General features: G+C 38.6%; 1 protein-coding gene across 1 annotated transcript; it reads right to left on the bottom strand.

Moving 5' to 3' along the window:
* Positions 1 to 533: 533 nt before the first annotated feature.
* On the bottom strand, positions 534 to 27,418 carry IMPA1 (inositol(myo)-1(or 4)-monophosphatase 1). The gene is given in 11 exon segments (XM_011989765.1): positions 534 to 1,883; positions 3,272 to 3,423; positions 13,539 to 13,647; positions 16,461 to 16,569; positions 18,863 to 18,908; positions 21,771 to 21,875; positions 23,293 to 23,426; positions 24,118 to 24,204; positions 26,923 to 26,960; positions 26,963 to 27,028; positions 27,031 to 27,418. Coding segments are annotated over 11 exon segments (990 nt in total). The 5' UTR covers positions 27,059 to 27,418; the 3' UTR covers positions 534 to 1,767.

Here is a 27,418-nt window from a genome sequence, read left to right as displayed (position 1 = left end):
ACCACAGCACAGAGTGAGATCCTGAATCTAAAAATAATAATAACGATAATGGGAACAATAATACAAACACCAATTTAAAGTTTTATTCATGATCATCTTAATTAAAATAAATTTAACTGCAAAAACAACGTGCAACCTTAGAACACAGTATCAGATTTTTTTTTTTTTTTTTTTTTTTTGAGACGGAGTCTCACTCTGTTGCCGAGGCTGGAGTGCAGTGGCACGATCTCAGCTCACTGCAAGCTCTACCTCCTGGGTTTATGCCATTCTCCTGCCTCAGCTTCCCAAGTAGCTGGGACTACAAGCACCCGCCTCCATGCCCAGCTAATTTTTTGTATTTTTAGTAGAGACAGGGTTTCACCGTGTTAGCCAGGATGGTCGCGATCTCCTGACCTTGTGATCCACCTGCATCTGCCTCCCAAAGTGCTGGGATTATAGGTGTGAGCCACCACGTCCAGCCAAGAATACAGTATCAGATGTTTTAAGTACATGTGATCAACAGTACAAACATAGTAATTACAGCACTTAAACCTTAGTATCACACATCTTTAATATATTAGATATAAACAACAATAAAATCACTCCCTACCTTGAAAACTTTATAGAAGCACTTTTCATTTTACAACACAAAGCTCATGTGAACCTACAATAAGTCTAGTAGTCTGTTCACATGCCAAGGGATAAGGCTGAACAATAAATTAACCCTTTAAAAATATCTATGAACCAGTACAATTTTCTATTTGAGTTCTGCAGAGCAATGACCACTAAGAAATATTTTTAAAGGCTGAAGAGAATCCAGCTGCAATGAAGTTAATTAACTAACAAGACTAAGAGAAAAATAAATAGTTCAATATTAACAATACGGTATATTTGCCAGCACAATCAAATCAGTATAAACACCTACTGAACTTAGTAAAATGTTATATTATATCTAATTATGTCAGATATCTGATGAGAGTGCTTTGTATTATAGAAATAGTTTCTTCTCTCTTATACAGGACTTTAAAGCAAATCCAAACTGACAATTTAACTGTTTTGGAAAATGTATTCACTGCAGAAATGCCCACAATAAGCAATGCTATCTGATGGCATGGTAATGTGAAACATAAAAAATTTAACTAGATAATTTTTATTTCAAACCTGAAGCAAAAATACAGAATGCTGAGTTCATTACTTTATGTATCTATTATAACTAGGAATTACTACCTTAAAAATATTCATTCTCACAATGTTTGTTTTTAGTTGCCCAGACATATAATGGGCCAGGTGCTATATGAACACTGAAGAATAAAACACAAAAGGTTCTCTGCAAAGAAAAAAATGTTGGCCTAGGGTACTCAGTATGTCCTTACAAATTTAATTATATATGGTTTTTGAAACTAAAGAGAAATGTTTTTCTGAACAGTTAACTTTCTAAGTGGGTGTCTCTGCACCTATATAGTAAGTCAAAATTTCAGGGGACCATAGATATTTAGAAACACAAAATTGCTAATTGACTATTTCAGCTGATATTATATTTACCAACTGTACTTCCTGGGTATGTTTTCTAAAGTACATCCTTAAGTGCAAAATGTTTTAAATCAGTGAAACAAACATTATGTCAATTCTTGCAAACCTAGTCATAGTAAAATAAGGAACAAGTTCCAAATTTTTAACCTGGTCAAAGGGAATCTAAACCAAGCATATCATACATCCAAAACACATATCCATCGATGAGTCACCAAGTCTGGGGAAAAGCAACTGGGATTGACTATGAGGCTGCCGTAATTAATCTTCATCGTCTCGTTGCAAAGGTATAACCTGAATTTCTTTGGCTATCCTTTCTGCTAATATTCTATTATTTGCAGCAATTACTCTTCGTGACATCAAATCAAATGGTCCACCTAAGAGGAAACAAGTATGAAAAATAGTTTTATCTGGTACAAAAATAATTCATATAAAACAAGTATAGCAATATGTACTATGGTCACATAACATTTTAATACTTTCAGTTTTCTTAAACAAAAATCTACTCTGTTACATTTCTACAACGTATAAGCTTAGACAATATATAACTAAGTTTCTAAGCATAATTTTTGAGTAAATAATGAAGTCATACCAGTTAGAAAATGTCATATTTTCTCTATTTCTATTTTTGTGCATTCTTATTACCTCTTTATTGTTTAAGAATCTATGGACAGGGCCAGGAGCAGTGGCTCATGCCTGTAATCCCAGTACTTTGGGAGGCTGAGGTGGGTGGATCACGACGTCAGGAGATCGAGACCATCCTGGCTAACATGGTGAAACCCCGTCTCCACTAAAAATACAAAAAAAAAAAAATTAGCTGGGTGTGGTGGCGGGCACCTGTAGTCCCAGCTACCTGGGAGGCTGAGGCAGGAGAATGGCGTGAACTTGGGAGGTGGAGCTTGCAGTGAGCCGAGATTGCACCACTGCACTCCAGCCTGCATGACAGAGCGAGACTCCATCTCAAAAAAAAAAAAAAAAAAAAAAAAAGAATCTATGGACGACAGAAAATGTGAATCCAATGGATTTTCATACCACTGTCCTTCTCAATTCCTTATTTCTTTGTTGCCTTTCTCCCAGATCACTGGTCAATTCTTTCAACCCAGATTCACCCTTCAGTTTAAAATTTTCACGATCAGTTGAAAGCAATTATTTAATTTCTCTAGTCTCAACACAGAAAGTGATGGTGGAGGAAGTCCATCATCAACTATCACCATTGTCACCTTCAAAGAGCTCTGGGTATAAGCCTCAGACTCAGTGACTGTCTGGGCCAAGGGTGTCCAATATTTTGGTTTCCCTGGGCCACACTAGAAGAATAAGAATTGTCTTGAGTCACACATAACATACACTAGCACTAATGACGGCTGATGAGCTAAAAATAAATTTTAAATCGCAAGAAAACTCATTATGTTTTAAGAAAGTTTACAAAGTTGTGTTGGGCAGCATTCAAAGCCATCCTGAACCACATGTGGCCCATGGGCTGCAGGTTGGACAAACTTGGTCTAGGCTTTTTCTACAGCCTTTCAGGAGTACCTGAAACTCACACTAGAAAAGGATTAGCCATTTATCATTGTAAGTCTCACATTACCATTACCTCTTATCCTTACCTCTATCTCCTAAAGTTTATTTTGATTTTGCACACAATTACATAGCTTGTTTCTGCTTCAAAAGCTGCAGTATAACATATATCAGAAAGTTTTTAAAATTTTACATATGGAGAAAAGTATAACAGATGTGTGGAGATCTGCTTCACTCTCCATAATTCTACCTGTAACATCCATTAGTACGCCACCAGCTTCAGTAACAATAATGCCAGCTCCTGCAACATCCCAACAGTGAATTCCCATTTCATAATATGCATCTGCTCCACCAGTTGCCACAAGGCACATATTAACAGCTGCTGTTCCAACACTCCGGATCCTAACAAATAGAATTTAGAAATAAAATTGGAAAAAATAATCCATGCAAGTAAGATATTCCTCCTTAACTTCACTTTAAGTGTCAACTGAAGAAACTTGGAACAGTCTAGAGGATAAAGATTTTAAGAGGTGATATCTAATTGTAAAATAAAAATATGTATAAATCTAATTATCATGGTATATTATATAAATCACAAAACCCTCAAAAAGCAATACTTTAATAAGATAAACATTAAAACAATAATTTTTCATAAAAAATAAAGATAATGGTTAATTCTACAATAATGAAATGCAAGTATATTAATATTTGTCTAAATCCAGCTACTAAAGCTTATATTATTTTACACACACATACACATACCCACAATGCAAATAGTCTCTAGGAGGTGTAAAATATCATGATACGGGTCATTCTCAACTGGGTGTGCGTCATACATGTGCCTAAAGCAACAACAGCATGCCAGGCTCTGCACAGACCTAACCCTGCCGTGGAAAATTACTGTAGGTTTGCCCTCTCATAGCACCTCTTCCTTGAATTCAAGTTAAGTTGAATATGACTACACTTGATAGCAATTGTAGCAATAATTTATTCAGTAAAGAATCATCAACGTTAAAATTAATGGGTGAAAGTCTGATATTTACAGAGTGTCAAAGTGTCTCTCCACAAGATACACAATAAGTACAATATAAAAATAGCATCTTTACAATGGTCTACCATTACCAAGTGATCCAAGTTATTATCGTTCAAAATGGGACAAAAAGAAATGTGCCTGATAAAATGCACTGAGAAGGACAGAACATTACTTTTGTGGCATTCCTGCCAAAAATCCATGATCCAAACATAATCATTAGGAAACTAGACAAATTCAAATTCAAGAGACAGACTGCAAAATAACTGGCCTATACCTCTGAAAAACATCAAGGTCATAAAAGACAAAGACCAAGCAAGTTCTAAATTAAAGGAAATTGATGAGAAATGACAACTAAATGCAATCCATGACTCTAGACTGGACGTTGGATTGAAATGTTCAAAATTTGAATAAAGTCTTTATATTAGATAATGTATCCATGTTAATTCCCTTTTATCATTGTACTGTGGCTATGTTACACAATGTCCCTTTTATTAAAGACATACACACTGAAATGTGTATTTAGAAGACAAACGTCATCATGTCTGCTAGTTACTTTCAAGTGGTTTTTACACAAATTCTTTCTGCAACTGTTTAAAGCGATGGTAATAAGGGAGTGAGTTCTGTTCAATGAGATCTTTCACAGTTTATTTAAAAACATGGGAAACTGATGACTAATGTGGCATTTGTTTTATATCTCAAAAATAAAAACAAAAAAATTGCACCTAAGTACATCCTTTATGCCAAAGAAATTTTAAAAAGGATTAGAATAACATGATGTCATTGATTTGGCATGTTTTCCGTCATATGTTTTTGAAGCACATCAAATCTGAGAAAGTACTAGTAAGTGCACCAAATTTCCACAGATGTTTGTTTCCCAGATAAATAAAATCAAATTAACTTTAGTGGCAGTTTTTTAGTTATAAAGAAAAGTGCATTTCCCCACTTCTCACATGAGATATGTGATATTTGATATCTCATATCATAGAATGCAAATACCAAGGTCTTTCATAATTAATTCCCTGGTATTCTATTCAGATACAGAATCCTAGGCTAGCCGAACAACAGTGATACCTACTAGTGGTGCTTCCGTCACTTCTAATGAGCATCATGGGATCTCAAGCAAGCGGTCTTGCAATCAGCAAGAGAATATTCTTTTATGGAAAATATTATGAAAGGATTACCAAACAGATTACTTAACTACCAGGTAATTAAGACTACGGTGTAGATTCTGCACTATGTGTTCTGAATCTTATCTTATGTGGTCCTCCTATACAGCTGTGGTCCACCTATATAGCTAACATGGTGTATTATAAAAAGGATTATGTTTGATGTCACAAAGATTTGAGTTTGCTCCCATGTCATGTCATCAAATAAAGATTCCAATGTATTTTAGACAAATGTAGTAATGACTACAGCTAATATTTGTAATGACTACAGCTAATATTTGTAATGACTACAGCTAATATAAGATAGCACCTAGCAGAGTGCCTAGCATATAAAATGTCCATAATAAAAATAGCTAATTTTATGATAAAATTATTCTCTAAACCATAATGTCAGAAAATATCATATACCATACATAGTGGATTTCATCTGCATGAATTCCTGAAAATTAAACAAAGGAAATGGATTCAGAATAATGTACTTTGCCTCATAAATGTTGGTTCTTAGGAACTTATTAGACTGTTTCTGCTTGTTTAAAGCATTCATTCAGATTATAACTCTCTTTAGTTTAATTGTTTTGTATAAGTAATTCTGAAATCCCATTGCAAAACTGAAGAATCAGCTGAATGCAAAAGATTATAAAAGCAATCAGTAAGTTAGTACTTCTTAGTAATATTTTCCTGGTTATACTTTTGAAAAAAATCTGAAGTAAAAATTAGTTTTTATTTCAGCCAACAGCAAAATTAAAGGTTAAAATTGTAAACCTCTTGCAGTTTTTTTATGAGTAACATAACCTTTTTATAGCCTGTGGTTACAGTCCTTGCTTCAAGACAGCACAGTGTAGCAGCAAGTTTATTGCCTTTCCCTCAAGGGCATCATTCTGGGAGGTTCTGTAGCTATTTGACAGAGACTCTCTTTTACTTTACTCATTACTATATAGACCACATATGCATAGTACATAATTAGTTTGTACATAGTCCACTATATTTTGAAGGGTCTGACTCCTAAGAGAAGTGCAATATTGAAGAAAGAGAAATGATCTGGGAGCCAGGATTCTAGTCATACTTCCATCCAGCTGTGCCATCTCAAGCAGCCACATCACCTACTTGAACCTCAGTCAACTCATCTACAAAATAAGGCTGGATTATTAGATATCTTTGATCAGTTCTAAGACTCTTGTAACTCAGTGATATTTTCACAAAGAAAAAGATAGAAATATTAGGTGGTGAAAATATTACCTGCTGTTATTCACAGTCACCATATTTTGTTCAATAAAGGATTTTTATGATTTTTCATATAAACAACTATGGTCAAAGAAATAATATTTAATGGCCGGGTGCGGTGGCTCACGCCTGTAATCCCAGCACTCTGGGAGGCCGAGGCAAGTGAATTACAAGGTCAAGAGATCGAGACCATCCTGACTAACATGATGAAACCCCGTCTCTACTAAAAATACAAAAAATTAGCTGGGCGTGGTGGTGGACACCTGTAGTCCCAGCTACTCTGGAGACTGAAGCAGAAGAATCACTTGAACCCCCGAGGCAGAGGTTGCAGTGAGCCGAGCTTGCGCCACTGCACTCCAGCCTGGTGACAGAGCGAGACTCCGTCTCAGAAAAAAAATAAAAATAAAAAATAAGATAGTGTTAACTGTACTAAAGTGACAGACCTCAAACCTTTAGCTTTTCTTGAAGATTTAAGGATAAAAGTAAGGATAAATATTTCCTTTTAATTTCTTCATTTATTAAACTGTCATCATAGAGGGACTCTGAGGTTTGGAGAATAATAATGGCATGCCAATTTGGAACTCCCTATACATCTCCTGGAAAATAATAAAATGAAATCAACCAGGAGGAAAAATAAAACCCGTAGGACCCATTCCATCAGTTAGAAATCAGGAAACACAAACTCTCAAACTACATCTAAGTAGAAGAAAAACAAACATATACATTCTAACAGAGCACCGGAGGCCCAAAGATACACAGAGTAGGGGAGAGAAGGCAGAAAAGACTTTGTGAGGAAGAACAGGGAGGAGCAGAGGACCCACAGGGAACAAAGACAAAACCACCCTCAGAAAAGAGTCAGTGAGACAATAAACACAAAAACAGAAACACTGAGCACAGATCAGCACTTGGTAATTCATAGTCCTGGCTACAGGTAAGGGGCTAGAAAACATGCAGAACCTGACCAGGCAGCCTCAGAGAAGCTGTGATTCTGAAGGAGAATCAGGTAAGATAGCAGAGATGGTACTCCTTGGAAACAAGTGAAGGAAAAGTAGGAACTAAGAGTGAAAACTTAAGGATCCTGCAGAAATGAATGATAAACAAAAGACAAGCCAACTCTATCTACAACCAGTAGATATTCATAAAAGAAAACGCACAGGAGGGCACAACTGGTAAAATAAGATATTTGGAAAGCAGGAACCCTAATCACAAAATGAAGTGAAAGTAGAAAAAAGTAGACCACATTCACACAAAACTACTGTAAAACATCAGATGCTGTTAATAAAATGGTTTTGTTTTTTCTTTTTGTTGTAAAGTCTCTCCCCCAAAACCAACAATGAAGGGGAATAAAATGAATATCAATCCAATCCGAATTAAATACTTTCAAACAAAAACTTGTGAATACTGAAAAAAAAGTTACATCAGCGATATAGAAACTAAGAGCAGAAATGGACCAAAATACATACATAAAACAAGATGGCTGAACTCAGGAAAGAAATGGGGGGGAGGAAATAAAAGACAAAACTATGTCAGGAATGAAGAATAAATTACAAGGTGCCAATAAAAGAATAGATGAAAAGAAAACTTAATAAAGAGAAATTAGGAAAAGCAATAAAAGAAAGAAGTAAAAAGAAACAGAGAAAATGGCTGAAATGAAGACACAAAGGAGATGGAGCATTCCTACTGGTGTCTTTAAAGAAAAAAACAGAAGTGCACGAGTACTTAAACTGTATCTTAAGGAAACTTCCTAGAAATTAAAAAGACATGAGCCTATATACTGAAACAGATAACTGACCCAGAATGAGCAATTCTAAGATACATCCTTTAAAAACTGTTAGCCAACAATTAAGGGGGGGAAAAAAAACAGCCTCCAGTTAAAAGATAAAAGCCATGAAAAATTAGATTTGCATCAGATTTCTCAAAAACAATATAGAAAGCAAGGCAACAGTGAAAGAACATTTTCAAGAAATTTATACTTTCATTAAGGATACTATACCCAGCCAAGCTGTCCTTCAAGTCTCAAGGCCACAGAAAAGCATTCTGGAAAATACCCAAACTCAGGGAAAACTGTGCACATATCCCCCAAGGAATCTACTAAAGGATGAACTTCATCCAATTAAAAAGGTGGCTGGAACACTTCACAAAAGGACTGCGAGCATTTTATAACGTCAAATGAAGAACTAGGATCAAAGAGCGGGGTCATGGGTTGAAGAATATGTAAATATAATATGTTCTGGCAAAGTAGACAGAATGCAACTTTAAAACTGGGATAAAGAGAGAGAAAAGGGGACTGGGAGACTGTTACATAGGCAGTAGGTGAAGCCAAAACATTCTAGATAGTAAATAGTTAAGTAAGAAAAGAATATTAAAAGTACTATAAAAGTTTTATTACAAAAGAAACCTGCTGGAATAAAACATAATCTTTATAAACACAAAAAGAAATTTTAAAAGAGGCAGAGAAGGCACATCAAATGAACACAGTAACTATAACATCATACAGACAGTAATTATAACACACAATAATACAACAGAATTCAGACAAAAGCAGTCATATCAATAAATTAATAGGCCTAACCTATCTGTTAAAAAGATTTCAAATTGACTTATAAAGTGAAATTCCATGCAATGCTGTATACAACAGGCACACTTCAAATGAAGTGGTTCAAAGGACTAAAACTAAAAGGGTGGACAAAGATTTATCAGGCAAACAGGAAAAGTAAGAAAGCAGGGGCCGGGCACAGTGGCTAACGCCTGTAATCCCAACACTCTGGGAGGCAGAGGTGGGTGGATCACTTGAGGTCAGGAGTTCCAGACCAGCCTGGCCAACACGGTGAAACCCCGTCTTTACTAAAAATACAAAAGCCGGGCATGGTGATGCATACCTGTAATTCCAGCTACTCAGGAGGCTGAAGTAGGAGAACTGCTTGAACTTGGGAGGCGGAGGTTGCAGTGAACCGAGATTGTACCACTACACTCCAGCCTGGGTGACAGAGCGAGACTCTGTCTCCGAAAAAAAAAAAAAAAAGCAGGAATTGCAATTCTGATGTCAAAGTAAAATTCAAGCACAAAAGCATGAAACAAGGCAAAGAATACATAAAAAGTATACAATAAACTAAGTATGTAACTATTATAAAAAGACATCAAATAACATAGCTTCCACCTACATAAAATAAAAGAGTTGCAAGGAGAAATACAGAGAAACACACTAATAATAAAAGACTGATACATCAGAGACTCTCAGTATAAGACAGGGCAAATAGACCAAAAAAAAAAAAAAATTAATTAAGTAAATCTTTTGGCTATATATTGAATGTTATACCCTGGAAATAAGGAATTTTACTATTTTTCAGTGCATATGAAACTTATAAAAATTGATCACAGAATAGGGCACAAAGAAAACATCAGGTTTCAGAAAGCAGAATTGTTATAATGTAATAAAACTAGAGATTAAAGATGAAATTTTTAAAAAACCAAAAAGGTGTCTGCTATGGTTGAATGTTTGTCCCCTCCAAAACACATGTTGAAACTTAATCCCCAATGTGGCAGTATTGGTGGGGGTGCCTTTTAAGAGGTATTAGGTTATGAGGGCTTTGCCTTCTAGGTTCATGGCTTATAGGTTAAGGGTGGGGTGATGCTGATAACAAATATTTGAAAATGCAGAAACAACTTTGAAATGAGTAATAGTAGAAGATAGAAGAATTCAGAGGAGCAGGCTAGAAAATGCCTGCATTTCCGTGAATGAAGCATTAAGGAAAATTTTGGTGAGGGCTTAGAGGACAAGGCCAGGGAAGTTTGGAATGCCTTAGAGATTGGGTTAAGTGGCTCTGACCAGAATGCTGATAGAAATAGGAACAGTATTCCGATGAGGTCTCAGATAAAACTGAGGAATAAGGTATCAGATCCTGGAGGAAAGGCCATCCTGGTTATAAACTGGCAAAGAACTTGTCTGAACTGTGTCCATGACTGAGGGTTTCTTTTTTTCTTTTGAGACGGAGTCTCGCTTTGTCGCCCAGGCTGGAGAGCAGTGGCATGATCTCGGCTCACTGCAAGCTTTGCCTCCCAGGTTCATGCCATTCTCCTGCCTCCACCTCCCGAGTGGCTGGGACTACAGGCGCCCACCACCACACCTGGCTAATTTTTTGTATTTTTAGTAGAGACAGGGTTTCACCATGTTAGCCAGGATGGTCTCCATCTCCTGATCTCGTGATCCACCCGCCTTGGCCTCCCAAAGTGCTGGGATTACAGGTGTGAGCCAACGCAGCCAGCTGACTGAGGGTTTCTTGAAAGCCTAAACTTGAGAGTAATGAATTAGGGTACCTGGCAGAAGAAATTTCTAAACAAATTATAGAAGTAGCTACATGGTTGCTTTTGGCCACTTTGCTGAGATTTGCAAGCAAAGGAGTAATTTAAAGACAAATTTATAACTAAAGGGGAAGCAGAGTGGCCAGATGCAGTGGCTCACACCTATCATCCCAGCATTTTGGGAAGCCAACTTGGGCACATTGCTTGAGCCCAGGAGTTGGAGATCGGCCTGGGTAGCATGGCAAAACCCCATTTCTACACAAAATACCAAAAATACAAAAATTAACTGGATGTGGTGATGCAAACCTGTGGTCCCAGCTACTTGGGAGGCTGATGTGGGAGGACTGCTTGAGCCCAGGAGGTGAGTATGCAGTGAGCTATAACTGCACCACTGCAATCCACCCTGGGCAACAGAGTGTGATCCCATCTCCAAAAAGCAAAGCAAACAAACAAACAACCAAAAAGAAAGGAAGCAGAGCAAAAAAATTTGGAAAACTCTTAGCCTGGCCAAGTAAAGAGTGAAAAGGTATGTTCAATGGAGGAAACCAAGAGTTAGCCAGGAACCATTTGCTAAACAGATTAGCACAGCTACACGGGAGCCAGGTTTATTTCTAAAGACAATGAAAGAAAGGACCTGAAGGCATTTAAGAGATCTTCAAGGCTGCCCCTCCCTTTACAGGCCCAGAAGAGCGCAGAATGGTTTCACGGAATAGGCCTGAGATACTCTCCAATGCTGGTTGCCCAGGGCCACCCTAGACTGTGCTCCCTGCACCCCAGCCAAGGTCAAGTGACCCTAGGTGTGGCTTATGCCACATCTCTACAAGGTATAAGTTGTAAATGTTAGCAGCAAGATACTAATTCTGCAAGCTTGCATAAAGGAAGAGCTGTGGAGGCTTTCCAGCCTCCACTTGGTCTCAAAGATTGTCCTCGGAAGCCTGGGAGCCCAGGAAGAGACTTGTCTGAAGGGCAGAGCCACAGTGGAACTGTGGGGTTACTGGTAGCAGAGAATCTCCACCAAGGTAAAGCCTAGTAGAGCCCAGGAAGTAAGGCCACCACACCACAGAGAGTCTCCAACAGGGTAATGCCTGACTAGTGGAGCCATGAAAGCAGGACCACCACCTGGGCCTCAGAACTGTGGAGTCACCAGCAGCATGCAAGGTACACCTTGGAAAGTTTCAGGCACTGGACTCCAACCCATGCCAGTAGCCATATGGGTTATACCCTGCAAAGCCACAGGGGCAGGGCTGCCAGAGGCCTTTACCCAGCCCTCGACCCCCAGTGTCTCCATGAGGTGGTACATGCAGTCAAAAGTGATTATTCTTCAGCTTTAAGATTTCATGTCTGCCCTGCTGGGTTGTGGACCTGCATACAGCCTGTTCTTTCTTTTTGCCTAATTTTCCCTTTCGGAATGGGAATGTTTGTCTCATGCCTGTGTCACTATTGTATCTTTGAAGCAGATAGCTTGTTTTGATTTCACAGGCTCACAAATGAGACTCTGGACCTTAAACTTTTAAGTTTGTGATAGAACAAGTGAAGACTTTGGGACACTGGGATGGAATGAGTGTATTTGTATGGAAAAAGACAAATCTGGGGAATGTCAGGGGTGGAATTCTATGGTTTGAATGTTTGTTCCCTCCAAAACTCATGTTGAAACTTAACCCCCAATCTAGCCGTACTGAGAGGTGGGGTCCCTAAGAGGGCTATGCCCTCATGAATGGATTAATCCACTCGTAGGTTAATAGATTAATGAGTTATCATAGGACTAGGACTGGTGGCTTCATAAGAAGAACAAAAACCTGAGCTAGTATGCTCAGCCCCACCATGTCACATTGTGTGCTGCCTCAGGACTCTACAAAGAATCCCCACCAGCAAGAAGGCCCTCATCAGATGCAGCCCCTTGACCTCGGACTTCTGAGCCTCTATAACTGTAAGAAATAAATTCCTTTTCATTATACATATACATTACCCAGTTTCAGGTATTGTGAGCAACAGAAAATGGACTAAGACAGACTCGCATTGTGAAATTTTAATATAACTCTTCAGTAAAAGAGGAAATACAAGCAAATTACAGAATTCATGAAAAATAATTATAATGAAAATAAGTATCAGTATTTATGGGATATAATGAAAACAGTGATCAGATGAAAATTCATAGCCTAAACACCTACATCAATAAACATAAAGGAATTAAAATAAATTTTTTAATCAAAAAGGAAAAAAAAGGAAACAAAGTAAACCAAAAGAAAGCACGAGGATGAAAATAATTGTGCAGAAAAGAAAAAACCATCTAAAGTTAAAATCCTGATTCTTTGAGAAAAAACAAGGAAAAAAGCACAAATAGACAAAATAGGTGACAAAGGGGAAATAACCACAGATATAAGAGAAGCCAGAAATTAATTACAAGAGTCTATCTTACAGACTTCTATGCAAATAATTTGAAAACTTAAAGGAAGTAATTTCATAGGCTGTGGAAATGTTCCAGATCAAATAAGGCTAAGGAGACACGACAACTAAAAGTAATAATGCTGACTCTAGACTGAATCCTACTCTGTTGGAAGGCAAATCTATAGAAAACATTAGCAGATTAACTGACAAAACTGAATATGGATGACAAATTAGATAAAAAGTATATTTATGAAATCAATGTTTTTATGGTTATGGAACAGAATCTCCCTATTCTTCAGAAACCATGATGTATATAATTCATTCTAAAATGGTACAGGAAAAAAAAAAGGTGTGTGTATGCACGTACACATGTATACAGAAAGAGAAAGAGAGAATAATGGTAAAGAGCTTACCCATGAACAGGAATGCAAAAAAGTTTTTCCATATTAGAAAGAACAATTCTTACAGTCTCTGGTGTTCTGGAAGAGCCCAACTCAGTCACCAAGAGTGATTTGGTAATATCTAAAAAGAAAGAGTTAGGTTTCAATATTTAGAATTCGGGAAATCTGACACTTGTAATTCAGAAGAAGGCATTTGTATCCCTCTTCCTTGTTTTATTGTGTTTCTTTATAAGCGTTTAAATAATAAAATACTGATTAATTAATCATCCCTAAGTGATCCTTTTTACAAGCATCAGAGTCCAGCTGCTTAGGCCCTTCCTGAAAAAGTACATAATGTAACCAATTTGCCTGCATACACAATCTCTTTAGTGGGAAACAGCAAATGCCTTAAATATTTAAAAAGGAAAAAGGAGAGATTAAATTCAATAAGGGATTTATGTATAGATTTGAAAGAAAACAAATTACAGTAAAATTACAGTAAAAGTAAAAATTTTACTTTACAACAAAAGTAAAATTCTCTGACATCCATTTACAAGACTGACAGGTTATCCAAGGTTTTCCATTTGAAGCTCAGGACACACCAAACACCCCACATCTCACTTCCTCTCACCAGTTGAGATGTATGTTCACCAGCTGTGGCTGTGTTTGAGCATTTCTGTAACTGTTGTACTACTTCTAATAGTTACATAATTTAGGGCTGGGTACAGTGGTTCACACCTGTAATCCCAGCACTTTGGGAGGCGGAGGTGGGCAGATCACGAGGTCAGGAGTTCGAGACCAGCCTGTCCAACATAGTGAAACCCCGTCTCTACTAAAAATACAAAAAATTAGTTGGGCATAGTGGCGCGCACCTGCAATTCCAGCTATTCCAGCGGCTGAGACAGGAGAATAGCTTAAACCCAAGAGCGGAGGTTGCAGTGATCCGAGATCACTCTACTGCACTCCAGCCTGGGTGACAGAGCAAGACTCTGTCTCAGAGGAAAAAAAAAAAAAAAAAAAAGGGTTACATAATTTAGTACTTTGTAAAGTGAAGAACGACTATGCAAAGGAAAAGAGTTGTTTCTATGAAAGCTACCATATTTCTTCAGGTCTAAGATTTGTATTTTCTCACATGTTGACATCTAGAAAAATAAGAATGCATCCTCCATTTCATGGGGTCTTAGATTTTAATAAAAAGGAAACAGCCTAAAAATCTGCTCTTAAATTAAGTGTTTGATTGAGGGGAAAAAGTATAAAAGCCTAAAAAGATTCTAAACTCAAATTGTTTTGCAAGTACTTTTAAGTTCTTGCTGCACTGAAAAGAATCTCAAAGTGCAAACTGTGGAAAATGTTTGATGTGGTTTATGGAAGAACAGTAACTCAAAACTTCAGTAAGCTGTGATAAAGAAAAAGAAAAGTTTTAATCTGCAGAATGCCAGTACCTTTAAATTATCAAGCCCAAAGAGGCATTTAAAATATACCAGCACACAGTCTCACTCCCCTGGAGTTAAATAATTACCACTTGAAGCCGCTTGCTATGGGGGCTCTAGACTCATTGATGCCAAGCAGCCATAAAATGCCATACACCCTATAATTCAACAGTGTATAGCCAATCACTAAGCAATGTTATTTCTGTAAACAAATGAGAATTCCTGAAGTACAACTTTTCTAATCATCCCCTCTCCCAGTGTGTCCCTTTTTCTTTAAAAACCTGAGCCTCTCCTAAGTTCTCTGGAGCACACTCCAAGGTAATCTAGAAGTGTGTCCTGGGCTGCAGTCCTCAACTTGGGCCCAAATAAACTCTCTACATTAATTTTGCCTGTGCTTCCTTTTTTGAGGCCGACAGATGTAATAGAGAAGGAAGAACTTAAATTGCCATTTGGCTCATATAAAATATATGTCTCATTTTCAGTGACTCCCAGCTTTTATGGGCTTTTTTCCCCCCCATTTACTTTGTAGTAATTGGTCCTAGAGGCATCAGATCAGAAGAATTCTATAAAGAATTTTAGATGCAGTAGATAAAACATAAACCATGAACTCTACAAGGACAGTGTGAAAGGAAAATAAATCTGAGGACCCAAAAATCACTAAGCCAAGGGAAAAGTCAAGCTGGGAACTGTGTCAGGCAATCCTGCCTCCCATTTAATTCCTAAATAAGACACCTACAAAGGCAAAAGAGCTACATACCTCCCTTACAATTTCCCCACAAGGAAATTCCTTGTGGACCTCAAGATCTTTACCCTAAAACAGTTCTGGCTGAATTTTGCCCTGGCAATGTAGACTGATAGCTTATCTTCACAGGTGTGGGACAGAAAGTCATCCCTCTGCTCACCTGAGACAAATTCATATCTGATTGCTTCCTCTGCCCTATTGTTTATGTAAAAATGCAGATTCACTGAGCCAGACTCAACTGTGTATTTAAAGGCTGATTACAGACTTAAAAGAATGTAATCATTTGTCATTTATCTATCTATAACCTGAACACCGCCCCCTTCCCCACTTCTAGTTGTCCTGCCTTTATGTACATCTTACACATATTGATGTTTCATGACTCCCTAAAATGTATAAAAGCAAACTGTATCCCAATCACCTTGGGCACATGTCGTCAGGACCTCCTGAGGCTGTGTCATGAGTGCATCCTTAACCTTGGCAAAATAAACTTCTAAACCGATTGAGACCTGTCTCAGATATTTAGGGTTCACAATCGGAAGCCAGTCTTAATCATCTTCCTATCTCTATCACAAAATATAATGTTGAGCCTGAAGTGTTTGCTCAATTACATTTCTTTCCCTACTTCCACTCCACATTCAAAACTGAAGTAAAAAAGAATAAAGAGATAATAAACACAATTTATGAATCAGTTAACACTTGGAGAATTCCACAGGTGAACATTAAAAAACAATAAAATATTGAGTACACAATATGAATAGCACCAAAAATTGGAATTAACCCTACCTTCTTGTTGTGAAACTTGTAGTTTTTGACCATTACAAAAGGCACCTTTTCCTTTTCTGGCAGTGTACATCTTGTCTTCCACACAGCTGTACACAACTCCAAATTCTATCTGCAGAGGAAATCAAGTTTCCTTTACCAAACCTAAGTATTTTTCATATACTTTTTTCTAAGAAAATAACAAGACAAGCTGGTATACCGACTAATAACAATGGACTGAAATGGTAAACTGTGGGATACTTAAAATGTTAATTTCCAGACTAATTAAGAGAAAGAGGTCACCAGAACTGATATCCTTGACTCTCCTCCCATCCAAGTCCAGATCTAAGAACACCCACCTTACCTCTCTTCCTCCTGCCTCAGAAGACAGGGCTTTCCTATTTTCCAAGTGAACACTTCTCCGGTGTTAGGACTCCTACCCTCACATACATTCTCTCAAAAACTGCTCCATCAGCTGATTCCCTCATCTCTTGGATTTTTCTTCTTATACTTTCTCATTAAATTTCTCTCCTCCTTACAAAACTTTTGAAATGTTATTCTACCCTTTTCCCTTCGCTGCCAATGAGTAACTTTGCATCTCTTATTCTCCTCTTAATATATTACAATGTGGCTTCTGCCCAAATCACTCATTCTTCTGAAAGTCCCACAGAGAATATAAACAAACTTTGTTTATTGCCTCAAATGCCTTGTCTGACGAATTGGAGCCTGCTGGCTCAACACTTATTCAATACTTAATTTACTACCTTCATGTTCCCAGCATTATTCTCTTAGTTCTACCTCACCTACTAATTCGTCTCAGAGTTATGACTTTAGAACATTCTTTTCTGCCTCACCCTGAAAAGTTAGGCACCTCAGGCTTTTTTCTTCCTTCTCCCATTGCTTCAATTTCCCTTTTAGCTCTCCATATTCACACAGGTTGGTTCTTTCCAGTCCACAAACTCATTTTGGCTCCCATCAACCTCATAATCGGGGGAAGAACCTATGGTTCCAAACTTAGTCTTGCAGAATTTCAAAGACAAAATCCCTCATTGCCTGATCACCTCCCATTCCTTTCCCATAAATCTCTTTCATATTTAATCTTAAAAATACTTCCCAATTTTGCATTTCCTTGGCTATTCTCACTGCCTATACTTAGTTCAGAATCACCCACACCCCAGTATAATCTCTACATTGCTAGAATTATCTGTCACTTTCCACTTCAAAACCTCTACTGGTTCCCAACTACCTAGAAACAAAAACAATTTTCTTGCATGGACTGGCCACAGTGCCTCACAGTAAGGCCAAACTAACCTCTGTCCTGGCCACTTGGAGCACTTCCCTCTCCATGAACATCTCACCATTCCCCACACATATCATGGTCTTCAATTTCTCCAAGCTGTTCTTTCTGATTAAAACGTTTTTCTCTTCCCACCCACTCCCACCCTCCTGTCGCCAATCTGGAAAACCCCTAGTTTTCTAAGGGCCGACTCACATGACCAACTTCTAAGACCCCTGCTGTTATGAAGATTTTACCAACCCACTCTCAGAAGAACTGGTGACATCATGTGTTCCCACAGTATTTTTTTTCACGGTTCCACCACATATCATCTTACCTGTTCACACATCTAACTTTGTGCTGAGCTGTGAGTTCAATGGCAGGGCCAGCACATAGCCCAGAGCTGATTATATACTGAATGCTCACTTAGCTTCTTCTGGACATTCTCACTAATTAATACAACCCTGGGGCTAAGCTGTCATTTGTCTAATTTGTGTTTTACGTTCAGAAATGTTATAACTGCTTTTATACATGTTGATTTTACATTATGAAAAGTTCCTTGAAGATAGGTAGGTAAAATGTTAGTAACCACTCTTCAGTGTAGACCAACTAAGTAGCCAAATGCAAGGAAATGCTATAGCTATGTGTTTTATTCTGCCAGACTTTAGACATAAGTATTTGGACATAAGACATAACCTGAACTATGTGTAGGTTCCTAAGGAGAGTCTGTATTTTCCAGCTATGCTTTGGCCCCTGCTACTTGCTGGTTTCTAAACGTATTTCTTCACTAACACCTACTAAAGCATTCCCAGCTCAAATCTCACCTCTTCCACGAAGCATTTTGGATCACGTATCAACTGCTATCCCATCTGACTCTATCACATATATAATGGTTACTAAATACTGAGTTGTATTTCAGTTACTTGTGTATATTTTCTCCTTACAACTCCTGCTTCTTAGAATACATTAAATTTTATTCAATGGAAATGTACCATGAAAATTTTAACAGTCCTGTAGCTTATATTCAAAATAATGCAGTTATATAAATCAAATATATAGACAAACCTGAATTTATTATGAAAACACATTTACTTTTTCTCAGAAAATGAGAGCAAGGCATATAATCAAATATACGTTTAAAAAAACATACCTTTTTATTTACAGCAAAGCCAATTGAAACAGCTACAAAAGGAAATCTTTTTTTAAAAAAAAGGACAAAACACAAATTAACCAACATAGAACTTTTGCTAATAAAATTAATCTTTTCATAATATAAGTGTTCTTAAAATTTTTCCTATAAGAAGTCTCATCTCCACTCCCCACAAAATCTAAGATGCAGAACAGTTTGTACAGTATAGCCTTTGTAAACAGGACAAAGTGGAGGTATTATACACACATACCCACACACACACACGTTCACACAGGACGCTTCTACAGGCATGAAACATCTCTGAAAGGATTCACAAGAAACTCCTAACAGTGGTCATCTCCAGAGATGGATCCTGGGAAACCCGAAATAGAAGTGCGAAGGGCATTTTGCACCACATTTTCTATCTTTTGAAGGTCAAATTCTATGAATATAGTAGCTATGTAAAAATATTTTTTCATGGCCGCACACAGTGGCTCACTTCTCCCAGCACTAATTTAGGAGGCCAAGGCAGGAGGATCACTTGAGCCCAGGAGTTTGAGACCAACTTGGCTGGTCAACATGGCAAGATCCTGTCTCTACAAAAAAAAAATTACAAAATTATCTGAGTGTGGTGGTGCATGCCTATAGTCCAAGCTTCCCCATTAGGCTGAGGCAGAAGGATCCCTTGAGCCGAGAAGGTGAAGGCTGCAGTGAGCCGTAATCATGACATTGCACGCCAGCCTGGGTGACAGAGACGCTGTCCCCCTTTAAAAAAAAAAAAGCCAAAATTGTAAAAACTTTTAAATCAATTTGGTTAAAAAAGAAAACTGTAAAAACTTAAATCGATTTGGTTAAAAAGCATGTATTTTAGTGATTTTTTTCTTTTTCTTTCTTTCTTTTATCTTTTTTTTTTTTTTTTCTGGAGACGAAGTTTAGCTCTTGTTGCCCAGGCTGGAGTGTAAAGGCATGATCTCAGCTCACTGCAACCTCCACCTCCCAGGTTCAAGTGATTCTCCTGCCTCAGCCTCCCAAGTAGCTGGGATTACAAGCACGTGCCACCATACTCAGCTAATTTTGTATTTTTAGTAGAGACAGGGTTTCTCCATATTGGTCAGGCTGGTCTCGAACTCCCGACCTCAGGTGATCCACCGGCCTCAGCTTCCCAAAGTGCTGGGATTACAGGCATGAGCCACTGCGCCTGGCCTGTGATTTTTTTTCCCCTATGTCCTAGATCATGATAAACACAAATACTGCACTGGACAAAATAAATGACTGTCACTTGTCTCTACTCCAACAGCAAACTTTAGGCTTGGCCTCTGAAAAGTAGACTTTGAGCCAAAATTTTTCCATAGCTGCATGATAGTCTGAACACAGGTTGTAACTGCTGACTCACAAGACAATTAAGATCAAGGAAATAGACAAGATCAAGGTTCAACTATTGAAACTAAAGCTATTGAAAATAAAAACTTTTAAATATGTAATAAAGTTTTTAACAAAGATACGATACACAGTGTATTGTACAGTCTTCTCTTCTGTGAAAATATATTAGCATCTTTCCACATTTAAAAGATACAACATTCTATCACATATAGATTCTAAACCTTAGCTTTGTAGACTTCAAGGATTGTATATATAGTACAGATGTGTATGACTACATGGGAACTTCAAATATGACATCTATATGTAATCCCACCAGAAGCAGCTACTAATTTTAACTCTCACGGGCAATTCCATCAGGCTTTCTTCTAGTAATATAATATACTTACTCTGTGCCAGGCACTATACTAAGTTCTTATATGAATGTACTATTCGTAGAGTTGAGTTGCAATTCTACGAGGCAAGTACTATTAATATGGCCTTTTTATAAATGTTTTTTAATACTGTGGCCTAGAAAGGTTAACTAACTTGCCTAAGGTGAAAAAGTCAGCAAAAAAGCACCAGAATGCAAGTCTATTGATCCTAACGCCCAAGCAATTTTTTTTTTTTTTTTTTGCTGGTCCTGGCCCCAACCCCATCCCCCTAAGGGCTAAGGGGAGGGGCCTCCCCTGCACTTTTTAACCCTGCTTTTCACTCCTGGACTGAACTCATTCTATGTCGACAACACTCTCCAAGAGTGACTGCATTAGTTTTACTAAAATACATTTTTTTTTAACATAGTTTAAATTTTTAAAATTTATTTTTATTTTTTGAAAACATATTTTTGGCCAGGTGCAGTGGCTCACGCTTGTAATCCCAGCACTTTGGGAGGCTGAGGCAGGTGATCACCTGAGGTCAGGAGTTCAAGACCAGCCTGGGCAACCTGGTGAAACCCCGCCTCTACTAAAAATAGAAAAATTAGTCAGGCGTGGTGGCAGGTGCCTGTAATCCCACCTACTTAGGAGGCTGAGGCAGGAGAACTGCTTGAACCTGGGAGGTGGAGGTTGCAGTGAGCCGAGACTGTGCCATTGCATCCCAGCCTGGCCAACAAGAGCGAAACTCCATCTCAAAAAACAAAACAGAAACAAACAAAACATATTTTTACATAGTTACTACTAATAGATCCATATTAGTAGATCCATATAAATCTATGGTATGTGCCACTCAAAGAACAGAAAATGGCATTCAGGGCAAAGTGCCCTTCCCACTCTCAAAGCAGCAATGTTGTTTGCTTCCCTTTTTAGATAGTCCAACAGTGGGAAAAAGAATGGTGAACAGGGCACTTGGCACCACAGGACAAGATCACATTAATATTTCTTTACCTCCTCCATATCTGATAAGTCTGCATAATACATTTTGCTCCACTATTACATTTTATATACACTTTATTAGAATAAAGAAGCATAAACAAAGTATACAATTTTCTAAAGTGTACATGTTCCTAAACAGAGTATCTACAGGTCAATCCAGTTAATATGCAAAGAGTAATTATATTAGAAATTTAAAAACATACCTATGTACAAAGTTAGTTGTTCCATCAATAGGGTCAATGATCCATGTGGGGTTGTTGGTTAAGATACTTTTTTCCCCAGCTGCCACAGATTCCTCACCAATGAAACTAAAAGCAAGCAGGACAAACTTTTAATCTTTACATTGATTTCAACAATTTCCAAATCATAACATTTCCTTAGCTACACAGAGTACTATAAAACATAGCAGGCCAGGCGTGGGGGTTCACGCCTGTAATCTCAGCACTTTGGGAGGCTGGGGCGGGCAGATCACCTGAGGCAGAAGTTCAAGACCAGCCTGGCCAACGTGGTGAAACCCTGTCTCTACTAAAAATACAAAAATTAGCCAGGCATGGTGGCAGGCACCTGTAATCCCAGCAACTTGGAAGGCTGAGGCAGGAGAATGGCTTTAGCCTGGCAGGTGGAGGTTGTAGGGAGCTGAGATTGCGCCACTGCACTCCAGCCTGGGTAACTGAGCGAGACTCTGTCTCAGGAAAACAAACAAAAACAAACAAACAAACAAACAAACAAAATAGCAAAAGTCTGTACCCTACACTTTTCTATTGTTGCTTCTTCTTCCTTCATGTAAAGACTGATAAATGTAAGGAAGTTTTAATTTCTTTCCCGCAGAAAAATTTCAAAATTCAAATTCTAAGATGTTATACCAGCGTAAGGTGCGTCCACACACACATTTGCAGCAGACGAGAAATCATTAAGGAAATGTAATGATGTTTAAAATAGGGGCCAGGTGTGGTGGCTCATGTCTGTAATCCCAACACTTTGGGAGGCTGAGGCGGGCAGATCATGAGGTCAGGAGTTCGAGACCAGCCTGACCAACACGGTGAAACCCTGTCTCTATTAAAAATACAAAAATAAGCCAGGCATGGTGGTGCGTGCCTGTAATCCCAGCTACTCAGGAGGTTGAGGAAGGAGAATCACTTGAACCTGGGAGGCGGAGGTTGCAGTGAGGCGAGATCGCGCCACTGCACTCCAGCCTGCGTGACAGAGCGAGACTCTGACTAAAAAAAGGTCCAGACACTCTCTAATATTCTCCTCCCTTCAAGAGGCAGAGCCTAATATCCCTTCCTTGAGTGTGAGCTATGCACAGATACTTGTTTCTAACCAATAAAGTGTAAGTGACAGTATACAAAACTTTGGAGACTTGTTCACAAAATGTCCCTCTAATTTGCATCTGGTTCAGACTGTTTCTCCCTCCCTGTGCCACCTGCACCGGACTAGATGTCAGCTTCCACGTTGTGAGTTACTCTGTAAAGAGGCTACACGGTAAGGAACTGAGAGAAGCTACCAGCAGACAACACCCCCAGGAACTGACATCTGCCAACAATCACATGACTGAATGGATCCTTGAGTTCCAGTCCAACCTTCAGTTGACTGCAGCTCTGACCAACACTTTGACTGTAACTTCATGGAAGACCTTAGCAAGACCCATGTAGTCAAGCTACTCTCATATGCAGAACCCCAAAGGTGAGATAATAAACATTTCCTGTACAGAATAAATCAAAATACCTGTGAGATGGATACTTTTCCTTTATGGAAGAGATAAGCATTTTTTCAACTTTTTGGTCTGTAGCAGTTACCAAATCAACTGGAGAACTTTTCAGCATAACATTCATTTCATTTTTTAGAGCTTCACAAACTACCTAAAAAGAGGTTTTGGTAAGCAAATAGAAAAGGCATAATTTTAAACAAACAGATAAAAATACATAAATGGTTTAAGACATTCAATCTGTCTTAAATAATATTCTTTAAAGACATTCTTAAAAATATCTTACATCTATAAAATAAGCCTTTAATAGTTACGTCTTTCTAAAAACAAAAATTATATAATCTTACATCTTATTTTAGATTCACAACTGTCATCACAGAAAATTTGATCATATAAAATCAGGGTATACGCTCTATTTCAAGTATTTAGTAAAATGAAAATAAATGTAGATTGATCAAAGTATGTATTTTATTTAACAAGGCAGGCTGGGTGTGGTGGTTCACACATGTAATCCCAGCACTTTGGGAGACCAAGGTGGTCCAGGAATTCAAGACCAGCCTGGACCCTCATCTTCAAACAAAAATTTAAAAAATGAAAAGTAGCTGGACATGGTGGCTCATGCCTGCTGCAGTCCCAGCTACTCAGGAGGCTGAAGTAGGGGGACTGCTTGAGCCCAAGCCTGGGAAGTTGAGACTGGAGTGAGCCATGATCCCGCCACTACATTCCAGCTTGGGTGACAAGCAAGACCGTTTCAAAAAAAGAAACCAAACCAAAACAAACAAAACAAGGCAACAACACAGTGTCCCCACCAATCACATTATAACTGACAAAATCTTAGCTCATACCTCTCCAGCTCGTCTTGCTAGAGTTACTGCATAATCCATGCATTCCTGCCAAGGATCAGCCATCTTCTGAAAATATTTGACAAATATCTGTACAAAGTAGTTACAACTGTCTTAGTACTCTTAATTATAGAATAGTTAGTTCACAAAAGCATCTTAATTAGAAACAGACTCTCATTTCAGGATTCACCCCCTGCCCTAGAGTTTTTCCCAAGATTTATGCCTATACCCAGTAAAAAACATTTCTCACCTAAATTACCTCATTTCTATATTAAAATATTTTCATAATAAAGACTATTCTATGAAATTGTTTCCCAGTGTGTCCATACCATATTACACTTGTTTAAAAAAAAACCCAAAACATTCGTTTGGAGAATAGATAAGAAACAACGCAAGAAATACTTTAAAAGTTAGCATAATATTTGGGAGGAGAATAAAGTGAAAACAAGAGAAAGAACACTGGGAATACTAAAAAAGAGCCTTGAAGGGAAACAGCAAAAGGTACTCAAAAAAATTACATGTAAAGATGAAGAACTTAAGGCTCAGAGATGAGAAATAATTTTCCCAAAATTACAGACAACTGACATGGAACTTGAACTCAATTCTGATATTAAAGTCCATTGCTCTTTGTATTATAACATTCTGAGAAAGGAAAATTCCAGGACCAAAAAAATAATAAAAAAGCAAATTTGTTTCCCTGAGTTTCAGAGACGGGGAAAAAAAAAAACGAACATGTATTCGTGTTCCAAACTGTCCAGCTTTCCACTGACTTCTGAAGACTAAAATAACTCACCACTGGCTTGATCACACTCTGAAGTCTGCATCTAGCACAGTAAAGCTTTTTAAGCTGTCAGACTAAAAACTGTGGCACCATTTAAAAAGCAACCCTAATTTTGTCTCCTTTCCAATAGAAAATAATAGACACAGAGTCACATCTTGAAGACTATTCATCTTGGGGCCCACATTATAGGAAAGAGGACAGGAGTGGAAAGGAAGGGCAAAAGACCCACACGCCAAATTACTACCTGTTGTTTTTTCTTCCTGATAAAACATTTTTTAAAATTTTGTTTTAAAGGAAGCCACTCTGTGAGTCATATAAGCAACTCCTTCAAGCTCTTCACGAATTGTTTCCAAACTTTTTTTTTCCACTCTTACTCCCATTCTGCTCCACTAGTCTTAACAGAACTAGATGTTCTCAAGCTGTACCTGCTTTCCTGCCAGAAACAGCTCAAGCCACTCACACTCCTGCCTTCTAACAGCACTAATGTAACTCTACAAATTCTTCAGGACCCATTTCAAAAGCTACTGTCTCTTCTAGGGATTCTCCACCCAGAAGTCACTATGTCCTTCACCCTTCAATAGATGTTTACTGAATACCTATTATATGCTATACACTGCACCATGGGGAGGAAAATCAGGTCCTGTTCACACTTTCCAGGAGGGACTCAATATTAATAAAAAACTAAAGACTACATGCAAAATAACAACTGGAATAATAAAAGTTAAGGAGGAGAAGTGCAATGAGAAGCGTCTAAAAGGGAGGTTTCACCTGGACTTAGGCATCAGATCAGGTTTCCCTGAAGACAAGATTAAACCAAGAGGAGAAGAACAAGTGAACACGCATGAACTCACTCAACTGCAGGATGCCTGGTGCATGAAGACTAACTGAAGGGCCTAAGTGTGACAGCTCAGACTAAGGGAAACAGGAGGAATAAAGCTGGGGAGGTAGTGGGGATCATCCCCTACAGGGGGGCCTTACGGATAAGACACTGATTGAAGAGGCTTCAGGAATCACTTCAATGTGGCTACTGAATAGAAGGGTAGAAAATGGGTGCAGATACAGGGTTAGCAGATTTACATTCAGGATGCAGTGGTGGGAGGATACCTGATGATTGGCTGAAACCTGGGAGGGAAGCTTTGCTGTTAGAGAAGTTAAGAGAGTCAAGAGATACCTGTTTTGAGGAAATCAGTAACAGATTGGCTACAGAGTACCAGGGACAGGAAGAGTCCAGATTTCCCACTCTGGCAACTGTATGGATAATGGTCACAGTCTACTGAAACAGGGAGCAAGAAAAAAAGAGTCAAGTTTGGGATATAGGTAGGAGTTTGAGAGATCAGGAGTTTAATTAGCAGAACATGAGAGGCCTCTGTAAAATCAAAAGATGTCAGTTATGCAGCTAAATCATGGATCCTGAGCGCACAGGTATGGCCTGCAGATAGAAACATGTAAGTTACTTGAGCAGACAGCTACTGAGGTCCTGAGTCTGGACATCGTTGGATAGGCATGATTGACAACTGCGTAGAAATGTGATCCCACAAAATCAGTATGATCCAAATGGAGCAGACTGACTGTGGAAACCCAGCAAGGACTGTCTTCAGATTCATCTTGGCCTCTGTCCAGCATTCCTTTCTCCTGTATATGGGGCAAGACCCCTACTGAAATGGGGGTCTTAAGATCTACAACCAGACAAGGTAGGTCAGAGAATTTCTTCATGGTCAGTTCTAAGACAGAAAGGTGGGCCAAGATTCCTGTCAAGGGCTATGGGAGTTATGAGCCAGGAATGGTGGATGAAAACCATATATATATATACACACACACACACACACTCTTAAGATATATACACACTATATATTTATATACTATATATAAGTAAATATACTATACATAAGAATATTTATATACTATGTATAAAGTATATAAGTACATTTTATTATATATCTTTTTTTATATAGTTATATATAACATATAGTTATATCTCTATAAATCACAGTATATTTATTGATGGGCAGGGTCCGTAGTTTACTCACTTTCATTTTCCCAAAGCCATAAACACCTCAACTGTTTCTGCTGTTTCAGTCCTGGTCACAGCCTTCCAGTGAGGGAGCCAGGCCACCTGTCCCAGCAGCGCGACTGCGGCAGCACAGGACCTGGGCGCTGCCCCATCACTTAGAGTGACTACCTCGGCCTGGGGATGCACCAAGTTTCTCGGAGCTTTTCGGAGTTGGGGACATGAAAAGGGGCAATTATTCTATAGAAGCCGCCACAGAGGTTAAGTGAGGTCGCGTAAGCGAACCGCTACTCCAATGTCGGAACTGTTCCTGGTCGCCCAGGGTAGCTCCGGATAACGCGGCAGGCAGGGGTCACCCAAAGGCGGCCTCCGCCCTAGGCGCCTACCGCGCACAGCGCTCGCCCCCGCCCCTGCGGAGGGAAGGGGCCGCTCGAGAAACACACAGCGCCCGCTGAACCCGGAGGGTGTGGCGAGGGGAGCGTGAGGAAAATAACGGTCTCACCTTGGGTTGGAGG

Source organism: Mandrillus leucophaeus, unplaced genomic scaffold (genome assembly GCF_000951045.1).
Source record: "Mandrillus leucophaeus isolate KB7577 unplaced genomic scaffold, Mleu.le_1.0 Scaffold361, whole genome shotgun sequence".
Taxonomy (NCBI): Eukaryota; Metazoa; Chordata; class Mammalia; order Primates; family Cercopithecidae; genus Mandrillus; species Mandrillus leucophaeus.
This window is presented reverse-complemented; position numbering and strand designations above follow the sequence as displayed.